Raw genomic sequence first — 27,411 nt, 5'->3', positions numbered from 1 at the left:
AAATGCAAAGCAACGCCAGAGGAGGAAGAGGAAGCAGAGTGGTGCAACACCGACGTAGACGCAAATACCTCACCTCCCTCATCTTCCTCCTCTGGCACCAACACAGATGCCTTACCACTCTACCTCCTCGTCCTCGATGTTTGGATCGACATTTGTAAGGCCAACTACCGTGTCGTTCTCGTCGACCACTACCATAACAATCTTCCACAACGTCACTGTCCATCACAACCATTGAAATTACCTTTTTCTCATCGTTTTAGTGTCATTTATGCACATGCTATCACGTGTTGTATCTTCTGTAGGTAAAAACAATTTTAGGGTAAATGAGCTTAAATGTTTCACTTTCATAACTATAAGAATTTCAATGTAAATTTTTTAAGTATTGAGATCAAAATGCAAAAAGAGGTTTAACTACAAGGGGTAAACTAAAATTATCCCCCGAGATGAAAATGGAGGACAAGTGTCATGAAGAAATGTACTAATGGAACGAGCGGATTTGTTTTTGTAATCTTGATGATGATGATGATGATAATAATAATAGTTGTAATTAAGATGGTAAGTGTTGCCATAAAACTAAAGTTCATTTTTCAGGAAATGAATATAATTTAAACTTTGACCAGAAAAATATTTTTTCTATGTACTGTATATACGGAAAAAACCTACAAAATTAAATTCTATTTAATTTTAGAATTAAAATAATATTAAATTATCTTATTTAAGTGGAAATTAAGTTGGAACACTACTAGTCAAAATAGGGTGGTTGATTTCTATGTGAGTGTAAGAATGATGATGAATAAAACATATAAATTAGTGTCAAATGATCTATGAATCATTGAGATCCACTATCTTTTATATTTTATTCAATATAATGAATTAGACATCCATAGGTTTTTAAAAGCATTCATCTAAGAAATCATGAAATAACACAAAGGTCAAAATGATGCAATCAAAAGGTCGATATGCCAATATTAATGATGATTGGTTAAAAAAAGAAATAAGTAGGCCAAAATTTAAATTAGCATCAGAAAAATATCCAAAACTTGAGAACTCAATTGGGTAAACGAATATAACTTGAGCATGTTCATCCATATTAACATCTAATTTAAGATTCGATATTTTGCGAAATTGGTGGCGTTCCTATAAACATTTGCAAGTCACACGTTTTTCCCAAGGAGACATGTCTATACTATACCCCAATGCCAATGGTGATGCAAAAAAAATTATTATCCTCTTGGGAGGCATTCTACAAAATGTAAATAATTGATTTGATCAAGTTAACATCTACCAAAAATGTTCCTCCAGATTCAATGTTTGTCTATAAATGGCATGTCACAAAATCCAGAGATTTAGCTAGACGAATTATTCAGAAAATTTCACATTAAGAACTTGCAGAAACAAGAACCTTGATGGCTATATAAAGAGGGTTATGTTCTTCGAACTGTGCTAACAATCAAACAGGATGGATACCTCGAAGGTCCTTTTGATTCTCATTTCCCTTGCAATCCTCCTCCAAAGTTTAGAACTTGCTGATGCCTCTGTCAAAGACGAATGCAAGATTGTGGCAGCTGCAGATCCGAACGTGGACTACAACTTCTGTGTAATGTCTCTCCAGGCCGATCCGAGGAGTGGATCAGCCGACGCGAAGGAGCTGGCCATCATCGCTGCCAACTTGACGGTGGCCAATGCCACGAGCACCCTGTCCAAGATTGAGAAGCTGGTAGGAGACAGCAAAATTGATTCAGAGACAAAGGGTTTGTTGAACCAATGCTCGAGCTTCTACAAGGATGTGGTCACGGCAGCTTCGGGCGCCATTAAAGCCATCAGTTCAGGGAGCATGGGTGATGCAAAGAAGCAACTGACCGAGGCCAGCGACAATCCTCAGGACTGTGATAATCTTCTATTTGAGGCCGGAAAGAACTATCTGCTAACAAAGGAGGACAATGACTGTACGAACCTGGCGAGCATTGCTCAACACATAGTCGCTAAGTTGCAGTGATCCTCTATCTATGCATGATATTATCGCCCATATTATGCACGAATCTAATAAATTTTCTGTCTAACTGAAAAAAGATTACACATACATCCCTCCAAAGTGAATGATTTTCGTATTTATTCCTCTAAATTTTAGTTATGCTTATAAACATATATGTATATGTATACCTTTGCAAAATCTTAAAACTTGAGTATATGTCATCATGGTCAATCTCCATTGTTAACATTTAATTGTTAGTCAAAACCCTGATTGATTTAATGCTCAAAAAGATTATTATGATTATAAAAAAAATTTCGAGCATTTCAAATATTTTACATTTGCATATCTCTTTTTAACTCAAACCAGCTAATGTTAAATACAATTAATCATGGTTGACACTGAGTTTTTTGCATAGATGATAACATGCCGATGTTATGTTTCATAGCTAAAAGAGGCACAAAAATTAGTCACAACCTGGAAGTAGAGGTGTGGCCAATTGCATACTAAGGTACATGATGCACATCTTAACTTGCAAAACTAATGCATGTTCATCTTGGTCAATCATCTCTATAAGTTGTTAGCATGATTACCAAACTTATGAATATGATAAAATAATAACCAAAGTTAAAAAGAACAAACCTGTAATGGTTAGTGTCAGAATTGATGATACTCATGTTTGCATCAGTCTATCTGCATTATGACACAACCACGTTAGTCATGTCTAAATGGTGTAAATGGACAAATAAACAAAAAAAAAACCTTCTTGAAAGTTGAAACAAAAATTAATAATAATAAAATTTTTGTTCTGTACTGCATCTGGGCAACAGAACCCACCTGAATGCAACAAAGACCAACTCAAGTGTATATGATCGAGAAAGATGGAATGAAGCCTAACTTTAAAGGTATCCACTAAAAATTTCTTAAATTCCAGTATTTCAACTCCAAAATTACATCATATGCACTTTTAACTAAGCAGACATAATCTCACAGAAGCAGATGCTAACACACTAAACACAATGTAACATAAACTATTTGTCTGCCAAGATGTTGCAGCTATGACCATTAGTCTTCTATGTAAAAGGGAAACAATAATAACACAACATGAATAGAATCCTCCTTTCTGCCAAGAAGACGCTTCGGTAGGAAACAGGCACTACAACAATCATTATCCATTTGCATCGCATGGTGCATTACTCATTTTATGTTCTGGAGATGCAAAGCTGCTCAAGCCAGTGCAACTGCACATTTAAATTAAGACTTGTAGTACAATACCAAAAATATTCAGTTGAATTAACAACTACCTATGAAGATTATTAATAATGTACAAAATATCTCTGAGAATCTAGAAACGAACCTCATAGGTAGTTTGATCTTATTTTACAAGTTTCTAAGACATTTTTCCTTAATTATGACACTACAGTTTCCATTAGATCTGCTCACCTACTATTTTTCCATCTAATTTAGTTTTACCAAGAACAAGCCACTTTGTAAATTTTGCAAACGCTATGTAGAGCCACTTCTCTGAGCATTCAGCCGATCTTATTTTTGTAGCAGACTAGGATGTTCCCCCTACTTCAGCAAAGGGGAAATAATCAATCACAAGCTTGATTAGTTTCTGCTTTGTCATCAGATATATGTATGTATGTATTCCCGGAACATCTCTCCAGAGATGAACTTTTGGAAATCTCAACTGGGTCTTGGAATCAAAAGATCTACCAGCAAATTGACTAGCTCTCCTAAGGCAAGCAAATTAAATGAGAGTTATGTACACAAGAATGTAGCAATGCCACTGCTCATTGATTAAATCCTTGGTCATAAAAAAACCATAATATCTCAAACATATATCAAATTAGATGTGAGATTAAAATATTCAAGAAATATTATAAAAAGTTACAGAAATCAAACACCAGACCAACCAAGCTAAATGAGACAAAACCATTCTGCACAAAGATAAAAAATAACAGAAAAATCATCTCAAGAATATACATAATTCCTTCTTATAAGTACTCATTTGGTTCAAGTTTGTTATGTTGACTGAAATTATGCAAGGGCCATATAAAGAACTACAGTGGTTACCTCTGGGAAAGGTAATATAAGGAAATGTGATCAACAAATCATGAGAATTAGAAGATGAACATCGTGCATGAAGATCTAGCTTATCAGATCGGATAGGCCAACAAAACAATTAAATTATAAAAAAATAAAAATAATGAAAATGGGGAACTATTTTAAACGTTCTTGTTTTGTTACCTTTGATACTTTTTCCAAAAAAAAATTATTTTCTATTCATGTAATATTATTTTTAATATGTTAAAAAACTCTATAGAATATTCTTAATTAATTTTTTTGCACCATTATAATTCTCCTTGACATTTTAGATTATATATATTATATAGACACTACATTGTTATATGTCTTCTTCAATCTATTCTATAATTATATGCTATATAAAATTATAATGTGTTTTATAGATCAGTAAGTTATATAATCATATAGTATAATGTATAGAAGATATACATTATTTATATATATATATATATATACTTAAATGGATGTATATAACTAAACACGTATTATCAACTAAATCTTACCTCCTAATTGAGACCTCTCAAGACTTGAGCTCAGCCTAGGGCCATACCCAGAGTGACAAGGTGCACAGCCAATGGCTGAATTGGCAAAAAGTGAAAAGTGCTGACAGTGGTCACTTCCCGATTACACCTACACACTTCCATAAGAAAAAGAAAACAGCTGATAGATCTAAAGACAACCGACAAACAAAGCTCTTAGGGTGAATCTGGATTCTGACTATTGGCGAACAATGCTCGTGTAATTAGATTTGCCCTCCACCTCCGCAGACCAGAGAACAGTGATCGGAAAAAGACTGACAGTACAGATCTACCCTCCTCCGCTCCCATGTTCCTCGCCTGGAATCAGATCTAGTCTCCTATTTTCTCAAATCAATCCAGTCCACCTCCTTCCTCCACTTCCCTATCTCTTCCTTTCTCTTTTTTTCTGTTTTCAACACTTAACTAGAATCTGATTTTTGTCAGGGATGACCTGTCGGATAGCAACCTTCCAAGTCATAATTGGATAACATTGGCTGGGATCAGCTGATTTTGGGGCAGATCTCTGCTCATTTACTGAAATCATATTATGATTCTAGGCTTAAAAGACAAGCATATCTTACCAGGTACATAAGTTGTAGTGGGTAACTCATAAAGAGTAAGATTGATGCTTGCAACCGAAGAAAAACATTGACTTCTAACTTCGAATGGTTTTCTCATATCCACTAAAAAGGACCACTTCAATGCATCAGTAGTTATGCCTATTAGTATGTCGGTAGTGACAGTACACTTTATAGAATATAAACATAATAAAGGTTCAATGATAATATAAGCACCATAACATCAAGTAACAATAATCACTAAGATTTCTTTTTTCACAATGTTTGAATAATAAATTTAAACTTACCAATTTGAAGCACAAATGCATGTCAAGAAAGAAGTGACAGAACAAAATACTAATGAATGGTTTTCCTCTGTGCTTAACCCAGATAAAACATCTGCAGCCGAACTTTTCTTAGATAGGCTATCTGAAGGATTCAGCAATGGTTAGAGGTGATTGACAGCAGTTAACAACCCTTGACCTGTCAAAAGCATAATATGGACATGAAATTTTATCTTCCTTAGAGTAACCAAGTAGCCTGACTCCAAGATGCATATACTTTCTTTTTCGTTTCCTGGAAATAATAATAATCTTCTCAAACAATTTAGTGAAAAATACATTTCAATTTACCCTTTCTAACCTGGTCATACAAAGAACTGTTTTCATACTTCTTTCAGTTCTTGCATATTAAACAGTATAAAAACATGAAGCAACTCTAATGGTGGCACTTAATATCTCACATATGTGCAGCCTGCAAAGCATCTACGCTCGCTTCGTCATCACCCATCCCATCCTTAGTTTCATTACTGACTGATCCCAGAAGTTCTTCTTTAACTTTAAATAAATTACTCTCCCCTAGAGGGGCCAACATAAGGGTGTTCTTTTTGTAGTTCCAGACTAGTAAGGAAACATAATCTTGTGGTGTTATAAGCCCCTCTTCCCTGAGGCAACATCGCTGCTCCTCTAGGGTTTTGGGATCCAACAGTCTTATGTATTCCAAAAGAAATTTCTCATGATCTGGCCTCCACCCACTTGGAAATGGGGTATAGTCTGCTTCAGGAACCAGAGACATCCGGGTATAATGAAGACCATCAATCGAGTCCAGAAGACCCATCCTCAGAAGGTTTTGATACTCAGGTGACTGCCCTTTTTTATCCTTCAACGGACGGCTAAGATTCCTTGACCCAATCTTGTAGACCTTTGCCCTAGACCGAAGCTTGTACTTTGCAGCATACAGCTTGGCCAGTGATCCCCTAATGATATAAGAACAAAAGTTCACGACCTTCTTGCGGTTATCAGCGTATCGGTACCACTCTGCCATAGTTTGCAAGAACTTATTCATCTGGGCATTGGTGTGTGCCTGTGTTGCATGAAACATTCTGAAACAAGGCTGTGGATCAGGATCCCGATCTCCTTTAAGGAACTCCAGCTTCCTGAACTGTTTGATGCATTGTTTTAGACTTGCTGTGACTGACAGAAGTGTACCTACACCTTTCTCACTGATGATTTTCCCCCCAGTCGCTGTATACCTTAGCGTAGGGTATACCACCCTGCGGCAAAGTACATGATCCAGAAACATGATCCCCTTGGTGATGTGCTCGATTGGGAGACTCTCATTGTCAAGCTTGAGCTGGTACCTTTGGTCACAGAATTCAATTAGCTGTTTCCTTAGCACTGCAGCATCTGCACGCGGACCTCTAACACCAATTAAGAAGTGACCACCATACCGAACATAGTCCATCTTTCTGGTCTTGTCAGGCCCACTTGTTGGAACAAACTCTGGCCATGAGGTGTTCCCCTGCTCAACATCATCCCCAGTCCATATTGCGTCGGACTTTGATGGCCGATAGAACTCCTTAATCTTCCCCTCCATCCATTTGTCAAGTTCATCGAGACACACATTGGCGAGCAAAGGGCTTAAGGCCCCGCAATGCCCCCAATTTGGTTGCTTCTCAGCCTCCTCCGGTGCAAAGCCAAAGAAGGTCTGAAGCCAGTATGGATCAGGCTTCGGCTCATCTTCGGCCAAGACCCTCTTTTTCTGATACTTCCTCTTCTTTTTCTTCTTAGCAGCCTCCTTGTCCACGGGGCGGCCAGTGATCACAGGGGTGGTAAGGGCAGATTTGATCAAGTCGACGACTTTCTTGTCCCTAACATCCCGGATCAACCCGTTGATGATCAATCCAGTCGGAAGGCCATCAAGAATGGTGCTGAGGTCGCCTTTTATGTACCACAAGTAGCCGGCGAAGCTCCTCCGGATGGTCCGGATGACGGTGTGGGCGTTGCGGCCGGGGCGGAAGGCGAAAGACTTCTGTGAGAAGCGGGCTTCAAAAATGGGCTCAAGGATCATGAGGAGGACTTCCTGGACCACGCGGTCCTGGAAAGGCGGCGGCTGGGCAGAGGTGAGGAGGGCGCGGAGCTTGCGCTTGGAGAGGGTGGCGGGGTCGGTGGTGTCGCGTGGTGAGCGAAGGAGGACGTCCAGGCGGACGCCCCAGCGGAAGCGGCCATCGAGGACGGCGTTGCGGAGGGCGAGGAGCGAGTGGAGGGCGGAGCTGGGGACGGAGGACTTGGGGAGGTAGGAGCCGGTTTCGTCGGCATATGCCTTCTGGTACGCGAGGACCCAGAGCTCGAGGCGGCGAAGGAGGGGGGTGAGGCTGGAGGCAGTGGCGGAGGGGTCGCGGAAGCTGTCGACCCATAGCGCGGAGCAGATGGAGATGGGGTCGTCGCGTAGGAGGGAGGAAGGGTCGTCGTAGGCCGTCGAGAGCGGGTCCGTGGGGTGGCGGCTGCGATGGCCGGGAAGGAGAGCGGGATGCACCTGCGGCGGCGGCGGCGGCGGCGGCGGGCGAGGGGAATAAGGAGGGACTCGGGGCAATGCGGAGGCAGCGTAGGAGAGGAAGCGGCGGTGGCGACGGAGGAAGGGGAGGGAGAGGTGGCGGTACATCGAAGATAAGGGGGTGGTACCCTAACCGGAAGATGGAATCAGGCCAACTGCAAACCCTTCATGGGTTTAAAGGAAGAGACAAATCTGGTTTTTATTTATTTATTTATTTTCTTTTTTAAAATTGTTTATTTATGCGAGTTGAAGACGAGACTTATTTCTGTTCAACAGATCGGCTATTTTTTAGTATCTAAAAACAAATTGATATCCTTTAACTGAATTTGAGTTATTTTAATTTACATTTATAATGTCAAGCTATTAGTATTTACTACAATCCACTTAGACGATGAGTTTAAATCGAAAACTACATCTCCTAACAATAAAAGATGAGAGGTTACACGAGAGCGAGCCAACCCAAGTTATGGCGGAATGATTAAACCATGGTAACATCCACCTGAGCTGATATGATCATATAAATGGCACAGTAGAAAAAGAAAAATAAGGGTAGATAGAATTACTATTATATGATGTTGCAATTTATGTTTTCATGCAATATAATACATTTGCCACTGATGAAAGTAAAAAAAAATATTTGAGAATCTGAGGATCTAATTCAAGTAGACTGTGAGGCTGCTGACTTAACTAGATTTGCATCTTGTGTTGCCCTATGGCATTGAGTACTCATGTACTCTATAACAGTTTCCTGATGATTTGAGTAGTTCCTGGCAATATAGTTACAGTTCCATCTCTATATACCATTAGCTCTCTCAAGTGAGAAAGTGATCAATCATATGCTGTATAACATCTGCACCTTCTGAATGCTCGAAGGGATCCTTAACCTGTCCGATAACCAACAAGCAAAGAAAACAACAATGATAAGATTAACTACTGTTGCCAAAGAATGCTCACAATAAAAGGGGACGAACCAGAAGCATGAGTGTGAGAAATGCTAGCAGAAGTGGTTGGAGGTAAGGACCTGAATGACACTGTGTGCCCCGAACCTCTGGATGCTCACATCCACTCTTTCCCAAGATAAGCGTGTGAGGCCCATTACTAGCATTTCTGCAAAACAAACATCTAGGTGTTCTAATGACTGCAGTTTCTCTTGTCAATACAACCAGAAACAATTTTTTTGCTTTAAGTTTAAACTGAACATAAGCAATTTATGTATGTGTAATACAGAAGTCTCATAGCAACTACTGAATGAATGTGTGTTGCCTGCATGATGGTTCGTATCATTATCCTAAAATGGCAACCCACCGTTCCTGGAAAACACTATTGGTCTTCACCACACAAGAAGATGATGATAATTGTTTGCCAATGACACGTATGAGGTATGCACTTGTATTTCACTGGTATGAGAGTACTTTTATCTGATCTGTTAGTGTTGGCAACTTAGCGGCAATACTCTTCAGCCACCTTTTTTTTAGGGTCATACTGTCAGTTAACCATTACTTCACATACACGGTATGGTTCTATCAGTACATTACACATCTAATAGACATTAGATTTCAACATTACAATACAATTGTGCATTTACTGAACTGTCTTCGCATAACTGTATCCAATAACAATCTCTTGTTTGTAAAGCTTTTTCATACTACAGTTTCTACACTAAGCACCATTTATACATACAAGAAAAAGAAATGAAATAGAGATTGAAGAGAATCTTTGTAATAATACATATCGAAATAATTAATGGGTTCACCAGGGAGTCGAAACACCAAATAGAAGAACATGGTAAAAATAGCAAGTCAAGAAGAATGAATAAACTTTTCAGGAGTGACTAGGCACAAAAAAAAAGCTTCACATATGCAATTTATTCAATTTACCCTAAAACTACAGGAAAGAATGATGCTTACCTTCTATCATATCACAGTCACCATTCGTAAGCGAATCAGTAACGCACTTATCATTTCTGCTTCCTGCTGAGTATTCTTCGTATACAATATGTGGGTATCTCTCGTTCAAAGAATCTTCCCACTGGAGAAAACAGATACATGAAACACACATACGGACTTACTGATACCCGCAGAGCTATTGGAAACAAAACAATTTACCTCAGGCAGATCAGACTTACGTCTGATTGATGATGTCCTCCATCCAACGATGTCTTGTCATTTATGTTGGAAAACAACTAGACAGCTAATTAGATGTCTCAAAAACTACAGGAATGGAAATGACCAGAAGTCAGCAAAAGGATACGATCATAGTCAACATTGGAATAAGCCACTCGGCGTTTAAATGCTTGCAGGGCAGACCTGGATTCATGGTTTTTCATTTTGTAATGTGATCATGCTACCCACAAATATCATCTCATATTTGATGAACCCAACCAAAGCAACAAAAACAAAGCAAAGATGGAAAATACATAAAATGAAGATCATCGCAATCATCCACCATCCGTTGCAGCAATGGAGGCATTCCTTTGTCATCATCGGTTAGAAAAAGATGCTTGCCGGTTCTTCTAAATATCCAGTGTATGACACAAGAAGCAAGTTTTTCAATAGCAGTGACACCAAAAAGAAATGGAACCTGTGAATGATCCCCTTGTGAAAAACTAGAATGCAGTAATACAATAAAGCATAGTATCATATGTATGTTGACAGCCATGAAACACAATTTCTGATAAATAATAAGTTTAACATATGGAACAACCTTTAACCTTTACTCAGACTAGCATTACCCATCATGTCATTGAGATGATTTACAGGACAACTCTCACTCAACAGAGAAAACACATTGACATTACAACATAAAGCCACCTAAAGGTGGAGATAACGAATTACCTACTATGAGTGATGCTAGACAATGTTAGAAGTAAATATACTGGTCCATACCGATCGACCGAGTGTCAGTATGCTGGTACATACTAAGTCTCAGAAAAAAAATAAAGAACTGTAAAAAAAAAATAACTGTCCAGTACAAGACCTACATCACCTTGTATTGGATGTGGCACTCTAGTCTATGTACCAATAAGTTGTCAGACCACTATTTACCGCTCGTAATGAATCCTACCAGGCGGTATTGCAAACCTTGATTAGAAGTTCACCAAAAAGTCATAAGTTCCAGAATATTAGAGAATGGAAGTTTTGAGGCCAAGTATAAACTAAATTTGTGAGGAAAAAGGGAGGGTAATCCAAATAAAGGTAAAAGTTGTCGATTTAGATCAATCAAAATGGGTATACTGAAAGGAGAATTGCATCCCAAAATGATCAAGTCCTGCATGTAAGAAAATACCTGATGCGATTTAATTCTGTAAAGGACTTGATTCCCTCTGATTTTCATTGAAACATCTCCAAAACCTCTAATGCTTGTGATTTTAAAGAGAAATCAGCAACATATGGACATAATCACTCGAAGAACACCCTTAAGTCTCTTGTCAACACCCATATAACTATCATCAACACACGAATAATTGGTAGACCAATACACATGTACATTATTTGTCATATGGGCAGAGAATATTTTTACCAATACTAGTGTGTGAGACTTACAAAACCTGATGTAAAGTGGAGATTTTTTACTTAAATAACCCATTCCAGTTTAGAGAAAATATCTTTGTTTTTTTAGATGTTTATGACTTTATTCCATGCGTGCACATTTAACAGTAAAACTTTGACAGGACACATTGCTGAAATGTGGTCCCTGGATGTTAGATAATATATTTTCTGAACATAGTAGCAACAATCTAATTTAGATGATGACAAAAAAATATGAGTCTGATGACTTATAAAATTTCCTAATCTCTCTGTAATTCATATTCAGTCTGCAATATGCTCAATTAGATGATAGAGATTCTCACTCTAGAAAGCCAAGACATCCAAGAGTTGAGTGCCGTGATTGCTTGAAAGAAACTCCTACTTTATCCTTAACTGTTCAACAAGAATTGAGGATAAACCTTTGTACTGTGATCCTAACAGCACATATTCTCTTTTTTTTTATGGTTAAAAAATTTTATCTGAATCAAGCAAACATAAATAGAAGACAACAGAGAATGCCCCCACAAAGTAGTCCTTGCTCCATTTGTTTACCTTGCCAATTATCAATCTAGAACTAAGCTAAACAATCGGGTCTTCTGAAGTTGAAGGTTAGTTTGTCATGGCTTTTAAGAGCTACATTTGGTAGGTCATCAAATAATAATGCTTGCTCCAGGTTCTAAAAGCAAATTGTCAGCTAACTATTGAATTTGTCAAACCATAAAATGAATTTTCGATATGCATATTGGTATGTGATGAATATCAAGAATAAATTCTATACTCCTCTCCATCATCATTCATCCCTTGCTTAACAATATAAGGATCTAGATTACAGAGAACAGGCTCTAATATTAGTTGAGTTTTCCTAAACAAAAATTGGTATCTTTTCATATATATGATTGCCCTATAATTCATCTTTTAATAGAAAAATATGACCTATTTTTTGGTTGTGGGTGGACACACCATCACTGCAAATCACATTATATTGGATCATAATGTTGGGACATTACAAGTTGTTGATGTTGTATTTGATAAGTCACCAATACATGTCTAATATGTAAATACAAATCTGACACAATCCATAATGCGGTCCAGATAATCTAGGTAATACTATTTATTAAGCTCAAGTAGATTATCATTCTTAAGCAATTTCCTCCTGACTGACCCACCATTATTGGGACCCTCATGGTCTTTTGTCTAACCTGTTGCCAAGCCACATTTAACTTCAATCGGCCAAGTTGGTATTATCTCCTGCCCTTGCCCTATCTTGCAACAGAGCATTTGATTTAAATTTGATTACAATTTCCATCCAGCTAAATATTTACAAGCATATGAATAAGACTTGCATAAACTAGGTAAAAGATATGAAAGGATACCTGTTTGTTTCCCCTAGAACCAAGATGAGGTGTCGCTACTGTGATGAAATTCATTGCTAGCAAACCACAGATACTGCCTGTTTGATTGTCATCACAGACAGTACACAGAGGGTTGTCCAGAGATTTCCATTTAGGAGATTTGTATAGTCTTCCAATTGCATATCTTGCTACTAATCCTCCAACTGAGTGTGCAATAAACGAAATCTTTCGAAGATTTGGCCTTTTGTTGATTACTTCAGTTACCTTGTTAAGTAGGTTGTGTCAAAAGACTATACAATGAACAAGAACTTTAGAAATCAATGTTCATGTTATGTAAGAGAGAAACTAACCTCTTCCGCTAGTCTCTCACCCATAACATCAACACCATCTAATGTTAGTTTGTACATGTTTCTTTGACTACCTACAGGAAAAGCAAGCATGTAAATAGCCTGGATGATAACACAACAACGAAAACTTCATCAGAGTTTAATGCATGTGTACAGCATAAAAAAAAAAAAGAAACCATACTGTTTGGTCAGCTAATCCAACATATACCAGAGTGGACGTCAAAGAACAAGAAAGGCAAATATGGAATTCTAGAAACATAAAACATGGTGAGTGTCACCAAAGCCGTGCCAAATTCTCCACTCTCAATATAATATAGAATACAAAATTTCTTCTGATAAACTTATTGACTGTCCAACAGACAACATTCATGTTGTCATTGAATCTTTGAGTTAGCAACCATGCCAAATTTTCCATTCTCTAAGTATAATATAGAACCCCAAAATTTCTTATGATGACCTTCTTGATTGTCCAACAGACAATATTCGTGTTTTTTATTGAATCTTTGAGTTAGCAAAATCAAAGCTTTACAACACTTTCATGTAAAAGTGAATAATCGTCAACAAAAGCAACGGATATAGCAACACTAAGGACAAGGTATAGTTGAAGCAGCAATACATCAACAATAGATCTAATGGTGATACTACTAAGATTTTTAATGTGTTACATTGCAAGATAAAAATCAGGTTTGAAGGCTATTATATGGCAACTACCACTAGAGGATGAGATATAAACCAAAAAATCTTGACAACAGAGAATGATCAAAACCCATATTTTCTGTCCACCTTTAGGTATGATTTAAGAGTGAAGAGAAGTTTTTTTGAAAAACAAAAAAGAGTGAAAGAGAAGTTTTACCTAAGGACCAGAGTTTTAGGAAAGAATTCTTGAAAAGATAAATAGACTAGCTAGAATTTTATAGTTGGAAAATGTTCCTAATAAAACAAAAATGCCAATAGATATGATAGTCCATTCAGTAGGTTAAAATGATTATAGTCTACAAATATGTACTCATCTATGAGAAGAGAAGAGCATTAAACAAGTTTTTCACGTTTTAGGGCATCAAAGTCAGGTTGGTTCTTGGAATCAAACCCATTGGTTATTTCAGGTTATTTAAAGCTGGCAATCTAGTCAAATATATTGGGCCTGAGGAAGTCTTCTCATCATATTGAAGACTAAGTCAGGCATGAGCCGCATGACTCTGCCTGACTTACTGTTCATTTATGCAGAACCATACTAAGTCAGGCAGGATCAATCACAATGGCCAGGAAATACTTTTTGACTTTTTCTTTTCATTTTCTTGTCAGGCTATAAGGATCTAATATTACCAAAAATTTTCCAATCACTTGATGTTGATGATATCAATTTTTTCTGAAAGAAGTAGGACAACACTTTTTCCTCATGTCACTGAAACTATGATTTTGAGAGGATGAGAGGAAAAATAGATTTACTATCACCAGATAATAGATAAGCATCATTAAGAAAAAGAAGTTGACGAAAAAAACACTTACAATGAACTATCACTTTATCTGGAAGCATCTTAACAAACTGGTCAGCCGCAAACTTCCAGTCAGCAGTGCTGCAACCCATAATTGAAAAGCTTTGCTTAAGACAGAACAGAACATGTAGTAAAGCAGACCAAAAACCACCACTTATATTATTCCAGCCAATGATGACTACAAATGTAACAGATATTTTAGTTGGAAACGAACTGATCATCACGTTAACTAAACAAATCTGATAAGACATGGTTGCAAGTAACATTCCTTGAACAAGAGTCATCACAGAGGAATCAAGTTATTTTTATTTGTGGTTTATCTTCAGAATTATATAAGAAAACATTTATAAACTCTAATAAGGCATCATTTTGCACTGGAAGAAGATTATAACTTGCACAAAGAAGGAGAAAGACTATATATAGGAGATATGAGTTCAAAAGCCCTAAAATTAGCGAAAACCCCCTTCCCTCAATTTCTACCGTATCAAGCTAAAAGAGTCATATTCCTAAATTTCAATCACTTTGTTTCTTAACTTACGTGTATTCCTTGATCATTCATCAATTAGGACAACACCTGCACGTAATTCGAACGAGGACACCCGCCAAATGGATGACGCTTCTTAGCACACAAGAACTCGACAAAACTTTCAAAAAAAGAATTCAAAACAATTTAGCCGAAAGAAAAAATCATGACAAAAAAAAAAATTCCAACCTTGATTCCCTGTCCAAAATTCTGAAAGAGGCAGAGAAACAATGTGCAGTATGAATTCGATATACGTGTGCATAAAAAGCTTAAGGCTAAACGCCAGCTCGATTCTGAAACGCGTGCCATTATCCAAAAGAAACCACAATTCCCGTTCGATCGATTCAATTTCACTCGAAATCCGAATAGAAACGCAGCTGAGAGACGGTCCCAAGAACAAACAGCAAGACGAGAACAGCCGGAATCAAGATAAAACCACCCACCTCCCGAGGATTCCGTGGACCATCACCACCAAGTGATCCGCGGACGCCGCATCGGGGCCGGATGAGTTCCAGACGTCGGTCCCGCCTCCGACGTCGCCCATCTCTCCGCTCCTCTCACGCGACCATACCAAGATCGATCACGTTCAAATCAAAACCCTCCGATAAAAATAAGGCAGAGAGAGAGAGAGAGAGAGAGAGAGGGAGAAGGGGGAATGGATCGAACAGAGTCCGCAAGAGGCAAAGTCGTTGGGGGACAGTGCAGATGACGAGGTCGAAGGGTCGAATAAATATAAATATTAGATAATTGGAAAAAAAAAAGGGGAAATTAGAGAGACAGAAAGAGTATTTATTGCATCGTCCGCGTGCGGTTTAAGATATGGTCGGTCGGCTTACCGAAAGGGTCGGCCCGGCGTACACGACCAGAGAACTCGCGGTAGGTATGGCGTTACGGACGTTATAACGGCGAAATTTCCGTTTGACGTCGGGTCTCGGTGGCTCGTCCCCGTTATGACGTCGTAACGTGCGACACGATGGTGATGGTATCGTCGTAACGGTTCTTGCCTCGCCTGTAATATAATCAGAGCCGCTCATCATGATCGTCTCCGTTACCGATTCGGATGTGGACGGCGTCGATTATCCCATCAAGCCGCGCAAGCAAAGGAGCCCACTCTATACCGGTGTTTGTGATTGGGAGAAGTAAACATATGTTCTTTATCCTAAGGAACATAGTGATAAATAAATCAGTATATATATATATATATATATATCCTTGGTAGGAATAAAAGAGTAAACTATGTTCTGTATATTTCTATAAAGATTTAGTTATTCTTCTATTTATTATTATTATTAATTAATTACTTAAAAATTAACAAAGTGTTAGGTGTTTTAAGACAAAACAACTATTTTATTGTTGGAACCCAAATTCTTGGTATTTATTTTTTATGAAATGATTTGTGAATTAAAATAGTTTTTAGTAAATTGTTAATCATTATTATTATTTTAAATGGTCAGTGATGAAAACAAGTTTTAATCCCAAAATTTTACTAGTTAAGCTAGTTGAAGTCCTGAAAATAAATCAAATAAGATTTTAAGTCTTTATTATTTTTTTTAAAGCGAGTTTGGTATGTCACCACCATTACTAATGTTTCATGTATGAAAATTTATGTACCCTCAATATTTACAAAGTAGATTTGTCATACTATTAACAGAGTAATATTTTAGACATAAAAATTATTTTTAGAACTCTCAATATTTATCAAGTGAGTTTGATGCATTTTTCTCTAAATACAGTTCAGACAAAATTGATAATATTCTTCCTCTCTAACAGGAGCCATACTCTCAACCACTCCAATGTGATGTGCCACCAATGATTTAAGCTAACAAAAAGCACTATAGACAATGCAAAAAATCATGTGCACATAAGGATAATGGCTTAGCGGATTTACATGCAACTAAACAAAGTGGTTTGTTCAGTCATACTTGTGTAATCTGGGGTTTATGTTTAGGTAGAATGACATTAATAGGTAGATAATGAATAGAGAAATTATAGATTTGATTACCATAATTTAGAACCCACTAATTATATGTAGAATACAAACTAATCAATCAGCTTCGATTGAGTGACATCACAAATGCATGCTTTTGTGCATGGGACCTTCCCGTCGGATTCATCGATCTGTGGCCAATACAGCACTGATCGTGCATAAAACCCCATCACGTTACCACCGTCTCCGTGCCTTCACTTCCCGCTTCTCATCTTCATCATGAAAGCCGCAGGAGCTAATAATCCCTGCTCTGCTTCTTCTTCTTCTTCTTCCTTCTCCTCCTCCTCTCGCTGCTGCTCTTCGTCGTCCACCGGCTTTTCCTCCACCATCAAGAGAGAAGCTGAGGCAATTGGTGGCAAGGAGAAGAAGGAGCAAGGCAGCGGCGGCAAGCACTCGTCTTACCGCGGCGTTCGGATGCGTGCCTGGGGTAAATGGGTGTCGGAGATCCGTGAGCCGAAGAAGAACTCGAGGATCTGGCTCGGAACGTTCCCCACCGCTGAGATGGCCGCCCGGGCACACGACGTGGCGGCGCTGACCATCAAGGGGCGGTCTGCGTACCTCAACTTCCCCGAACTGGCTTCCCAGCTGCCGCGCCCGGCGTCGTCAACGCCCAAGGACATCCAAGCGGCGGCGGCGCTGGCTGCCGCCACCGCGGCCGGCGACCACAGCTCGAAGACCGAGACCTCATCGTCGCATTCGCCTGCTGCTACGCCGACGCCCAGCGACGACGACGACGGCGCGCTCTTCGACCTGCCTGATCTCTTGCTCGATCTGAGAGAGGACTTCTGCTACTTCTCGTCATGGGAGGCTTCGATAGCGGAGGATGGCTTCGAGCTTAAGTTCGAGGAGCCATTCTTGTGGGAATAGCTGACTTCTCGAGTTATACTGAAGACCTAGCCTTCGGTTGTTCCATTAAGGGTCTCAATGGACATCTCAAACACTGCTCAATAAGAACAATACAAGCGAGTGTGATGTAGGCATCGAATTCTGATGTTTGAGATACGAAATGGAATCCACGTAGGTGGATTTTACTACCTCTGTTTCTTTGCTGCACATGGAAAGATTTGCTTCTTTCTTTGGATCAAGAACTCGGCATGGAAATAATTGAGTACATCGCTATCCATGATTCGGACTCCCTTTCTGTAGAGGAATCGATACGCCGGCCCTACATGATGATTACGATGTCATTTGGTGGGATGACAAGGAAGACCTGTGTCTTGCTTTACCTAGTGGCAAAAACACTATTTTTCTCGTCTCTGACAGTCATGGAGATCATTCTCCATCTTTAACTCAGTTCTATCAACCAGCCATGTATCTGTTATATGCTGACAGTGACGTGTGGTTGGAGGTCGATGTAATGTCGGTACATGCAAGCTGAGTAAATCTACATTCACAATTTTATTAGCATTCAGACAGTCGACCAAGCAGCATCCAAAAAGAACTGTAGACAGATAGAGATAGATAGATATATCGAGAGAGAGAGAGACAGAGATGAATCATCTACGTTAACGTATGGGCAGACCATGCTCAGAGAGACATTTGTGGGTACAAAGAGAGTTCGTATAAAAACTCCTGTTCAGTAACCTAGGTCATAACTCAAACACACGCAGTTAGTTGGATACTGCAAACAAGGGAAATGGTTGATGAGATCCAAAGAGCACTCTACTACTTCTTTAGTTTGCTTCCGTTAGATATACCATCAGAGAAGAGGGAGTAATTACAGTAAAATGTCACACTGGTGTCATCAGAATGGTACTAGGGACAGTGTCCCAGCCTCCAGAATGAATCCAAGAGCAGCTAAGGAGACCAAAGATGCATCGTTTTCTGCTTGATTAAAGAACTAAGGATGGTCCTCATTGGAAGCTGGACCAAAGGTCAGCACAAGCAAAGATAAGCTCCCTCGTTGTTTCACGAGGAGAATGCATGGGTATTACTGAAGCTAGGCTGTCTTACGACCACTTCTCTCCTCCATCAATCATGGGGACATGAAAGGAGGAGGCATCCCAGATTCTCTTCTTGGAAGGGATTCCAAAGTACACAATAGTCAACATTTTTTGCACTGTGCAATCTCAGTGTATGCAATCCATGTGTACATCATGTTTCAAAAGATGACAATGAACTGCTCTGACATTAAAGTTACAGGGAAAATTCCATCCCACTGTCCTGCTGCAAAGTGGATACTATGCTTATTGATGATGAAATAAATACCTTTTCTTTTGTAAACAAGAAGACAGGTGGGAACACAAAAGAGGTGAGTGAGAGAAGGAAGACAAACACAAAAGCAAAATAAATAAGATAAAAGAAAGTAAACACGCATGGTGGTGATCAAAGATAGACTTCATGCACAAGCTCCACAGGGTTCACAACAGTTTGCTTGGAGTCATTTGGATACATGTGGATGAACTTTTGGAGTACCCTTATCAGAACTTAATGTCAAATTGACTGAGGCTGCAATAACATTTTCAGAATATTTTTATTATAACTTATTTTTTTAACAAGACATCAAATTATATAAGGTTTTATGCATTGAAATTTGTATTATATTAAATTCTTATTCGAACTCAAACTTAAGTCCTATCAACGGTATAATAGTATGCTAACTGAGAGAATGTTTCAATAGAGATGATGCATTGCAATCTTGACTTTCATGTATTAACACCTATATATTTTGGCTAATGATTCATTTTCATCATATTAAATTAATGATTCTACTATCATTAATTTGGATTAAATGTTTTGAGCTAGTGGTTTAGATTTATCAAGCTAAAGAACTAGTTATCACAGTACATCAACAAATTCTGTGCTGAACATCAAGTGCGAATAATATTTGAGCCTTACGAGGATGACAGAAGCACTATACTTGAAAAGATTTTAATTCTAGACTATATTTGAATCATAAGGGGAAAGTCGAATTAGTTGATAGGTTGGACTTAAACATTTAGAACTAATAATTCATACCAAAGGGTGAATGACCTTATCTTTATACTGATAGAAGATAAGATTGAGAGGGACATGTTAATATATTCAAGCTAAAGTTACTTCAATAAAGTTTCTTCAATAATTGTTCTTATCTTCTATCATTTTTATCATGGTATCAGAGCCACTTGCCTAAAGCAAGCTCTCTTCTCAATGTCGACTTATTTGTTGCTTCTCCACCTTCGGTGGCAAAAGAAAAAGCTTTCTACTATTGCTTTTCCATCATCAGGCCATCGGTGCGATAAATCTTTCCTCCTCGGCGAACGACAACTGTCTTCTCCACTTCCACTCTACACCAACGTCCGTTCCCTTCCGTTGTGGCGTCTCTAGTGCTACGCTCACTAGCACTGCCCCACCTTTCCTCCTTTGCTGTAGCCTTCTTCTCTATTATGGCATCGTTGTAGCTTCCTCCTCTTTTGCAGCTTCCTCCTCTACTGTACCTCTATTGCAGCTTTCTCCTCTGCTGCACCTCTGCTGTAGCTTCCTCCTCTGCTATAACATCGCTGCAACTTCCTCCTCTACTACAACTTCCTCCTTTATTGTAGCTTATTCCTTTGCTACAGCATTGCTATAGTTTTTTCTATTACTACAGCTTTCTCCTCTACTATGGTCGTCGTCGTCGCAGCTGCAACAACAACAATAACAACAATAGCAGCAACGATCTGCTCTTGCCCTACTCACGAAGCCTTGGCTCATAAACCATTCTTTGCATCGATCCAAGATTCGTATTCAAGCTAAAGTTACTTCAATAAAGCTTATTCAATAATCATTCTTATCTTCTATCATTTTAATCATATACTAAAAGGTGAAGCAGTTTATCAGATTAGATTGTGAGAAACGATATCATATATAAAATAATAAATAAAAAACGTGGGATGAAATCTATCGAATATGCTTTACAAGGCTATCGAAGAATCTACTGTGCATGTTTCGTGAAAATCCAAACCCTATAGATCTTGTCAGCATGCGATCCTCCAGCCACGCTAAAAGGATTCCTTATAATCTATATAGTACTCCAACGAAAAGCAAGAAAAGTAAGTATCGCGAACAAGGGTTTGCAGCAGTCTATCTCAAGTATTGTGAGCAATAAAGTAGAGCGAAGTTGGTGATAAGGTGAGCATGGCGTTGATGTGAAAGGCTGTTATATCAATCAAAAAGAGAATACTCACAGTCAAGAGGGGAGGGAGCCGAGATTTCGTCTCGTGGGCGTGCAAGGAAAACGTGGCGAATCCATGGAGATGGTTTATGGCCGTGAAATGACGTCGTCCGCCATGATTGAAGTTAATATGCTCCCGACGTCTCGGGCTCTATGAGTTGGTCCCATCACTTGATTGCAGCAACCGCGCATTAAAGTTCGACGAAGCAAATCCATCAGACTCTCTTTATCTAATGAAAAAATAAATGTAAATAAATGTAATTAAATTATCCTGTTACAATAATTGATATCAAAACAGCTTAAAACTATGAATGATGAAAAAATCAAATAGAAAACATGATGATAGGTTTGAATAAAAAGAAAGAATACCATAAATGAAAATGAACACAGCGTAACAATATTTTGTCAGGAGAATGTGAATTTACATTGACTTCAACTTAAAATTTATGCATTTTGAACCCCGTGATTCCAACCTACTTTATGATTCCATCAATAGTATCTGCAAAACGAAGTCCCAACTACTACACTGATTTCATAGTGCTTTGCAGGTTCACAGTGTCATTCACCATCATCACATAGTTCTCCATTCAGATTAGTATGTGGACGAGATCAAAACACAGAAGCAGAAGCATGTATGTTTACAGGGAGCTACTATTACTTTGCAAACGACAAATCCCCGGGAGGCACCCCACCCAACCTTACCGACACAGCAGCATCTGGAAGCATTGGGTTTGTTAAAATGTCACAATCTTGACCTGGAGATAATTTATAAATCTGCTATCCGCTGTTCATCGGTTCATTTCAGATGGAACTCAAACGAATAAGAAGAGAGAAAACCATGTTCTGCCAAATCTCAGCTGTCAAATAAATGTTTACTATGATACTTTAAAAGGTAAGAATCTGTATATTTTGTTCTGCACTTAATAGAATCAGTAGTGAGAATTTAATATCTTTTCCACCAGAAGTTAACATTATCGAACAAAAACGAACCACGACTGGACCAGGAAAGACAGGGGAAAAATTAGTACTAATACTATCTAAAAAAATGATATCAGAAAAGGAATCACAAGCTATGTAACATTGACGACCATAAAAGAGCCTATAAATACAGAACGAGCAGTAGAAGTACTTCCATACCTGAACAAGCATAGAATCTTCATATACAGAAAATGCCTAGATCTGAGCACCTTGGTGTCCTAGAAAAAAACCAGCATCGTCTCATACTCAATTAAAATTGAAGAATGCAGAATCATGTAGTTCTAACAGCCAAATCAGAGAGAGAGATCAGAAGTAGTCTGTAAAGTTGCCACGTTTTATAAATGGTGACCACATGGTTAAAGGACAGAAAACCATGAAATTATCCCCTAAATCAGCTAGAAGCATCAAAATAGTAACGCAAAGAAAAAAAAGTGAGCTAGTCGGATGGCAAAAATACCAGCAATTTTCCTTGAGATGTCATTAAAGTTTGTTAAAAGAAGAAACATAAAAGAGTTGATCTTTCAGCCTTCTTTCTTCTGCTAGAAGTTCTCGACCTGTGCTGGAAATCAGATGAACCATAATGCTTTCATCTCCAATTCAGCATGTAGGCTCAAACTATGGTTGCTTATTTCTTGCACCGCCGGTGGATTGACAACTGTAATCTGCACAAGATCACCGGATAACTGACCTTTCATTTCTCAATGCTCCTGACAGATGGCACACCAATGCATGCAGCAATGGACCATACAAGGTTGACATGGAGAGTTCTGCAATGATAATAATACACTAAAATAATCAAATATCACACAGTCAAAGCTAGAGACAAACAGAGAAGGGACATAACTAAGTGGAAGTACAACATACAAAAAAGCAGCATTCTGGCAATAAAAAATGCCCAATAGCACAGACATAATGAAAGACACAAAGGATGACCCCATTTTTTATAATTTATGGACCGTCTGCACATGTTAAGATTTGTTTCATATGGGACATTCAAGAAACTGTTTAATCACAACAGAATAAAAAATGATGTGGCACTTTTTAATGATAAAACATGGGATATAACATAGGCATAATACATATGACAGCAGAAAGGCATCAGCCTTGGCTTCTCTTACTGATAATAGCTAGTTACATCTTTAAAGTATATGAACCATCACTTACCTTCATTCCTTGATGATACATTGACCATAAATGTCTGAAGGACTACGGATCACAGAATAACTAAACTTTGTACAGTCAGAAAAATGCTACTATTGTGGTTGAATTAGGTAAAAATCATCTAGGATAAACATATCTCGCTGAGATCCAGATCTGGCAAGCAATGACAAAAGAGTAATGATAACACTTCTGCAGGATTTCATTGTCGAAGAAAATAAATCTCTACAAGAGAATATTTTAATGGACCTTCTTACATCTACTCCTGGAGAAATTCACATGCATGCCTAATGAAGTTGGCACTTTCAAATGGAGGACATAAATATTTTGTTGGATACATGTAATTCTGGGGGGGCATCTCCCATTTTGCTTAAATAATGTCTTCTGAAGATTAAGTACACTCTAGGAACATTGTAAACAGTGATGAGGTCATACCTGAGAGATTATTTGCCTGTGTAAAATAATACTAATTGATCAAGCATTAACTGAGTTCATAAGTATACTTAAAAGTGAAATAAACACATAAGTTTACTTAGATCAACATAACCAACAAATATGCATCCGTGGCAACAACTACAAACCATAATGTCCCAAAAATTTGGGGAACATGAATCATTTCCCATAATTGAGCTCTATGTAGAGCAATATCCCTAGCTATCTATTAGCAATCACATAGCTTCATATGATTTTATATAAAAATTTCTTAGGCCTCTCTACTTCTTCTCAGACCACTAATTAAATCAATTCACATCATCTAATCAAGACATCTATAGTTCTTTTGAAACATATTCGAACCATGTTAAACCAACGTTACTCATTTATCTTCCAATGGATTATATCTAATTATTTCATAAATTAAAATATTTCTTATTATATCTTTTCTAGTAACTTCATACATTCACCTTCACATCCTCATATCAGGTATACGAACTCTTTGTACACATTGTTTACCAATTGTCCAATATTTCAATTCATAACTATGATATTATACTTCTACTATTTATAGAATTTTCCTTTTATATAAGAGCCCCAGAAGGATTATATAAAATTTCCTATGCTTTTATACATCTTAATCATCTTGTTTTTATTCTATGAATAATGTCTTCATCGATCTTAAGAATGCATCAAATCCAAAATTTTGCAAGTTTAAGAATCCCTTGTGACTATATTCAAGACTAACAATCCTAATAACATGTGTAAAATGGGCTATCTAAAGGTTGAGTCCCTGAAAAGATAATAGCAAGAATGCATATAAAATTCGGTATAACTTTGAGTTTCCATCTGTGTTGTAGTTGGCATATAATCCATTATTACATACCATGCCAAGATAATGGCAATACACATTTTTGGATACTGTTGATGTGTGTCATCAGAATCATATTGATGAGGCTATCATGCTGTGAACATCGTGTGTGCCAGTAAAAAATAAATCTTGCTTTAGAACAACCAAGACAAGATACAAATGATGCAAACCAAACTCCATCTGCAGATGTTGTTATCAAGTTTTTCATGTTATGTTACCATTTCAATTCTATATCAAGGATTTCAAGCCATGGTACAGGATGACATAAGAAAATTATATCCAGGTTAAATATATGGTATATAACAATGGTAATTCGACTATTTTAAAATATGTGCCCGGTGATCCTGTCCAGCTTATGCCAATCCCAATTGGATCGATCATAGGCAAAGGCACAACTTGCATGCCTTGAGACAAAAACTACAGGCCATGAGCTACTGGATACAGAATAAGTAAATCCTTTATCTTTATTTAAATTTTCATTCTCCAATTTGAATGTTAAGAGGCTATAGGTTATGATTTATTGTTATAGTGAACCTAACGCATGGTATCTATGGAGAGTCAATGTATGTATGACGACAATAAGAGATGTTGTTTCCATGACTCCTATCCTAGTCACCCAAGTCACAGATGAGCAATGTTAAAGGATAAATGAGTGAGTTAATTGAGATCCTTAACCATTATGAACCTATTATGCTAAATGTTTAAATTTATTTATGGTATTTTAGTTTTTAAAATATTTACATTAAGGTTTTGAAATGGTCCTAATTCAATGTGTGAAATGTTTATATTCAAATTTTGCTACTACAGATGAGCAGTTATTTCTTTACGTTTAAAATCTTGTAACAATTTTGACATTGTAGAAAGAGTAATGCCGTATTGGCTTCTATAAGTGGTTTGGGTACCAAGCATGACGATAACACATACAACTGTTCCATCTTCTACCATTCTTCTGTCTTCAATGTTTCCTGTGTTCTCTGTTATTCTAGGTGACCTATGGCAAGCTCAAAGTTCATGAAGACATGCTAATGTGCTATCAGTTATGGTCCATTGAATCTTGGAGTTATAAATGTATCTGAAAGCCAGTTCGACAAGCAGCCTGAACTTTCCTCAGATCGTACAGTGATTAAGTTGGCATGCATTAGACTTGCTCTGTTTATTGTCTATAGGTCTCCACAATTCCATCAGAACTTCTCTTATCCTTTTTTCTGTTTCCTACAACCTCCACAGTCAACATATTAGGGAAGATTCATATCCTTTATTCTTTGCTGAGCACAAGCAATCTCGCGGTTAAATAATTGATGATGGAGATTCATTCGATATCCCATCCATCAGACATTTTGTTTAAATTGTCAACTCTTACAAAATTAGGCCTACCATTTCATCGAACAGCCCAGCCATTGGGGGGACTAATTAATTATGAACAAGAAACTGAAAAAATAATGTCGAACATGTCTACGATATGAATAACATACAAAAAAGTAACGATAGACCAAACAAAAAATATCGTTCTAGAATTTCAAATGCATCCAATGTAAGTACAAATTACAGTTTCGGCTTTTCAATGAAGACACATGAACGAAGAAGAGATCTTACAGCTCTCAGGATCCTTAGCACAGCCACCAATTGCAGTAGTTCAAGATTCATCAGCAGGTGGCTCATAGCTTTCAGGCAAAGGTTGCCCGCACTCGGGACACCGGCGGACCCCCAACTGAAAGAGAAAAGGAAGTATCAACATAGAGTAGAAACCTTTCTTCCTAAACTTGAATCCATCTTCGATCATATGGAAGATCCAAAACAAAAGGACATCAAAGACTGAGTCCCATATTGGAGCCCTAACCTGGGGAACGCGAACGGGTTGATTGAGCTCTCCTGGGCGGATCTCCTCTAACGGCGCATCCTGGTCCTTGGTGAGCTTCACGTACCTCGATCGTACGGGTTCGTACGACATCATTGAATAAGCAGCAACACAAAGACGATCTGGAGAAAGACGAAGAAGTTACCAAGTTCCGATGAATCACGGGCAAGAAAAAGGACTAGACTCGCGTTCCATTAGGTCAGACGTTAAGATCGAGAGCAAGAAAACCCTAATCGAGATGAGATCTGGAAACGTAAGGGAGGCCACGGATTCCATTCTTCTGCTCCCGAGAGGAGAACCAAAGCGGAAAAGACGACGTGAATGTGCGAGACGTTCATTGAAATGTAGTAGTAACCGACCTCGTTCTTGATGGTTAATCAAAGGGTTATATATACATCCTTAAAAGTTCGGAATTATTTTATATGCCATCATCTATATTATCAAGAACTTATATTATTTTTAGGTAAATTCTAAAAAAAATGGTTTTTTGTCTTAGAGTTTTTTTTTAATTTTCTATAAAGCATCAATTATTTTCTAAAAAATAGATTACCCATATTTTTTGTTCCATCGCCTCACTTACCTCGCTACCTCTTCACCCGTTGCCTTTGCCCCGTTATCTCGTCGTAAAGTTCTGCTCTTTGTCTCGCCTCTGTCTCGAGTATGTCCTCACCTTCACTGGTTATTTTCGTCGCTCTTGTCCATAAATATCATTGCGCCCACATATATCGTCTCTGCTCTTGTTCATCATCTTTGCCTTGTCATCTTCGTCCTACCGTAAAGCCCCATCTG

At 38.1% G+C, this 27,411-nt stretch overlaps 4 protein-coding genes and 1 long non-coding RNA gene across 6 annotated transcripts; 2 read left to right on the top strand and 3 right to left on the bottom strand.

The window, feature by feature from the left end:
- Positions 1-1,459: 1,459 nt before the first annotated feature.
- Positions 1,460-1,996, top strand: LOC103976294 (putative invertase inhibitor). The gene has a single exon (XM_009391496.3). The coding sequence runs from the start codon at positions 1,460-1,462 to the stop codon at positions 1,994-1,996; it is 537 nt and encodes a 178-aa protein (XP_009389771.2).
- Positions 1,997-5,643: 3,647 nt separating this feature from the next.
- LOC135605740 (nuclear intron maturase 2, mitochondrial-like) lies at positions 5,644-8,125 on the bottom strand. The gene has a single exon (XM_065096166.1). It carries the CDS (start codon positions 8,073-8,075, stop codon positions 5,874-5,876), a length of 2,202 nt encoding a protein of 733 aa, XP_064952238.1. The 5' UTR covers positions 8,076-8,125; the 3' UTR covers positions 5,644-5,873.
- A 374-nt stretch (positions 8,126-8,499) lies between these two features.
- LOC103975759 (putative lipase ROG1) lies at positions 8,500-15,938 on the bottom strand. The gene is made up of 10 exons (XM_009390835.3): positions 15,653-15,938; positions 14,700-14,767; positions 13,197-13,267; positions 12,868-13,110; positions 10,384-10,547; positions 10,218-10,273; positions 10,073-10,125; positions 9,875-9,995; positions 8,989-9,074; positions 8,500-8,851 (listed from the first exon to the last, which is right to left on the bottom strand). The coding sequence occupies exons 1-10, from the start codon at positions 15,751-15,753 to the stop codon at positions 8,780-8,782; spliced, it is 1,035 nt and encodes a 344-aa protein (XP_009389110.2). The 5' UTR covers positions 15,754-15,938; the 3' UTR covers positions 8,500-8,779.
- A 1,310-nt stretch (positions 15,939-17,248) lies between these two features.
- LOC135605741 (ethylene-responsive transcription factor ERF039-like) lies at positions 17,249-19,356 on the top strand. Its single transcript, XM_065096167.1, has one exon. The coding sequence runs from the start codon at positions 17,416-17,418 to the stop codon at positions 18,061-18,063; it is 648 nt and encodes a 215-aa protein (XP_064952239.1). The 5' UTR covers positions 17,249-17,415; the 3' UTR covers positions 18,064-19,356.
- Positions 19,357-19,374: 18 nt separating this feature from the next.
- LOC135605742 (uncharacterized) lies at positions 19,375-26,982 on the bottom strand. Of its 2 annotated transcripts, XR_010484541.1 has the most exons (6): positions 26,605-26,982; positions 26,361-26,475; positions 22,764-23,073; positions 22,466-22,524; positions 21,342-21,558; positions 19,375-19,644 (listed from the first exon to the last, which is right to left on the bottom strand). It is a non-coding gene; the product is annotated as an uncharacterized LOC135605742 (long non-coding RNA). The 2 variants fall into 2 exon arrangements; XR_010484540.1 differs by lacking the exon at positions 19,375-19,644 and having other exon boundaries at positions 19,701-21,558.
- Positions 26,983-27,411: the final 429 nt, after the last annotated feature.

The sequence above is a fragment of the Musa acuminata genome, chromosome BXJ2-2, assembly GCF_036884655.1.
Source record: "Musa acuminata AAA Group cultivar baxijiao chromosome BXJ2-2, Cavendish_Baxijiao_AAA, whole genome shotgun sequence".
Classification (NCBI taxonomy): domain Eukaryota; kingdom Viridiplantae; phylum Streptophyta; class Magnoliopsida; order Zingiberales; family Musaceae; genus Musa; species Musa acuminata.
This window is presented reverse-complemented; position numbering and strand designations above follow the sequence as displayed.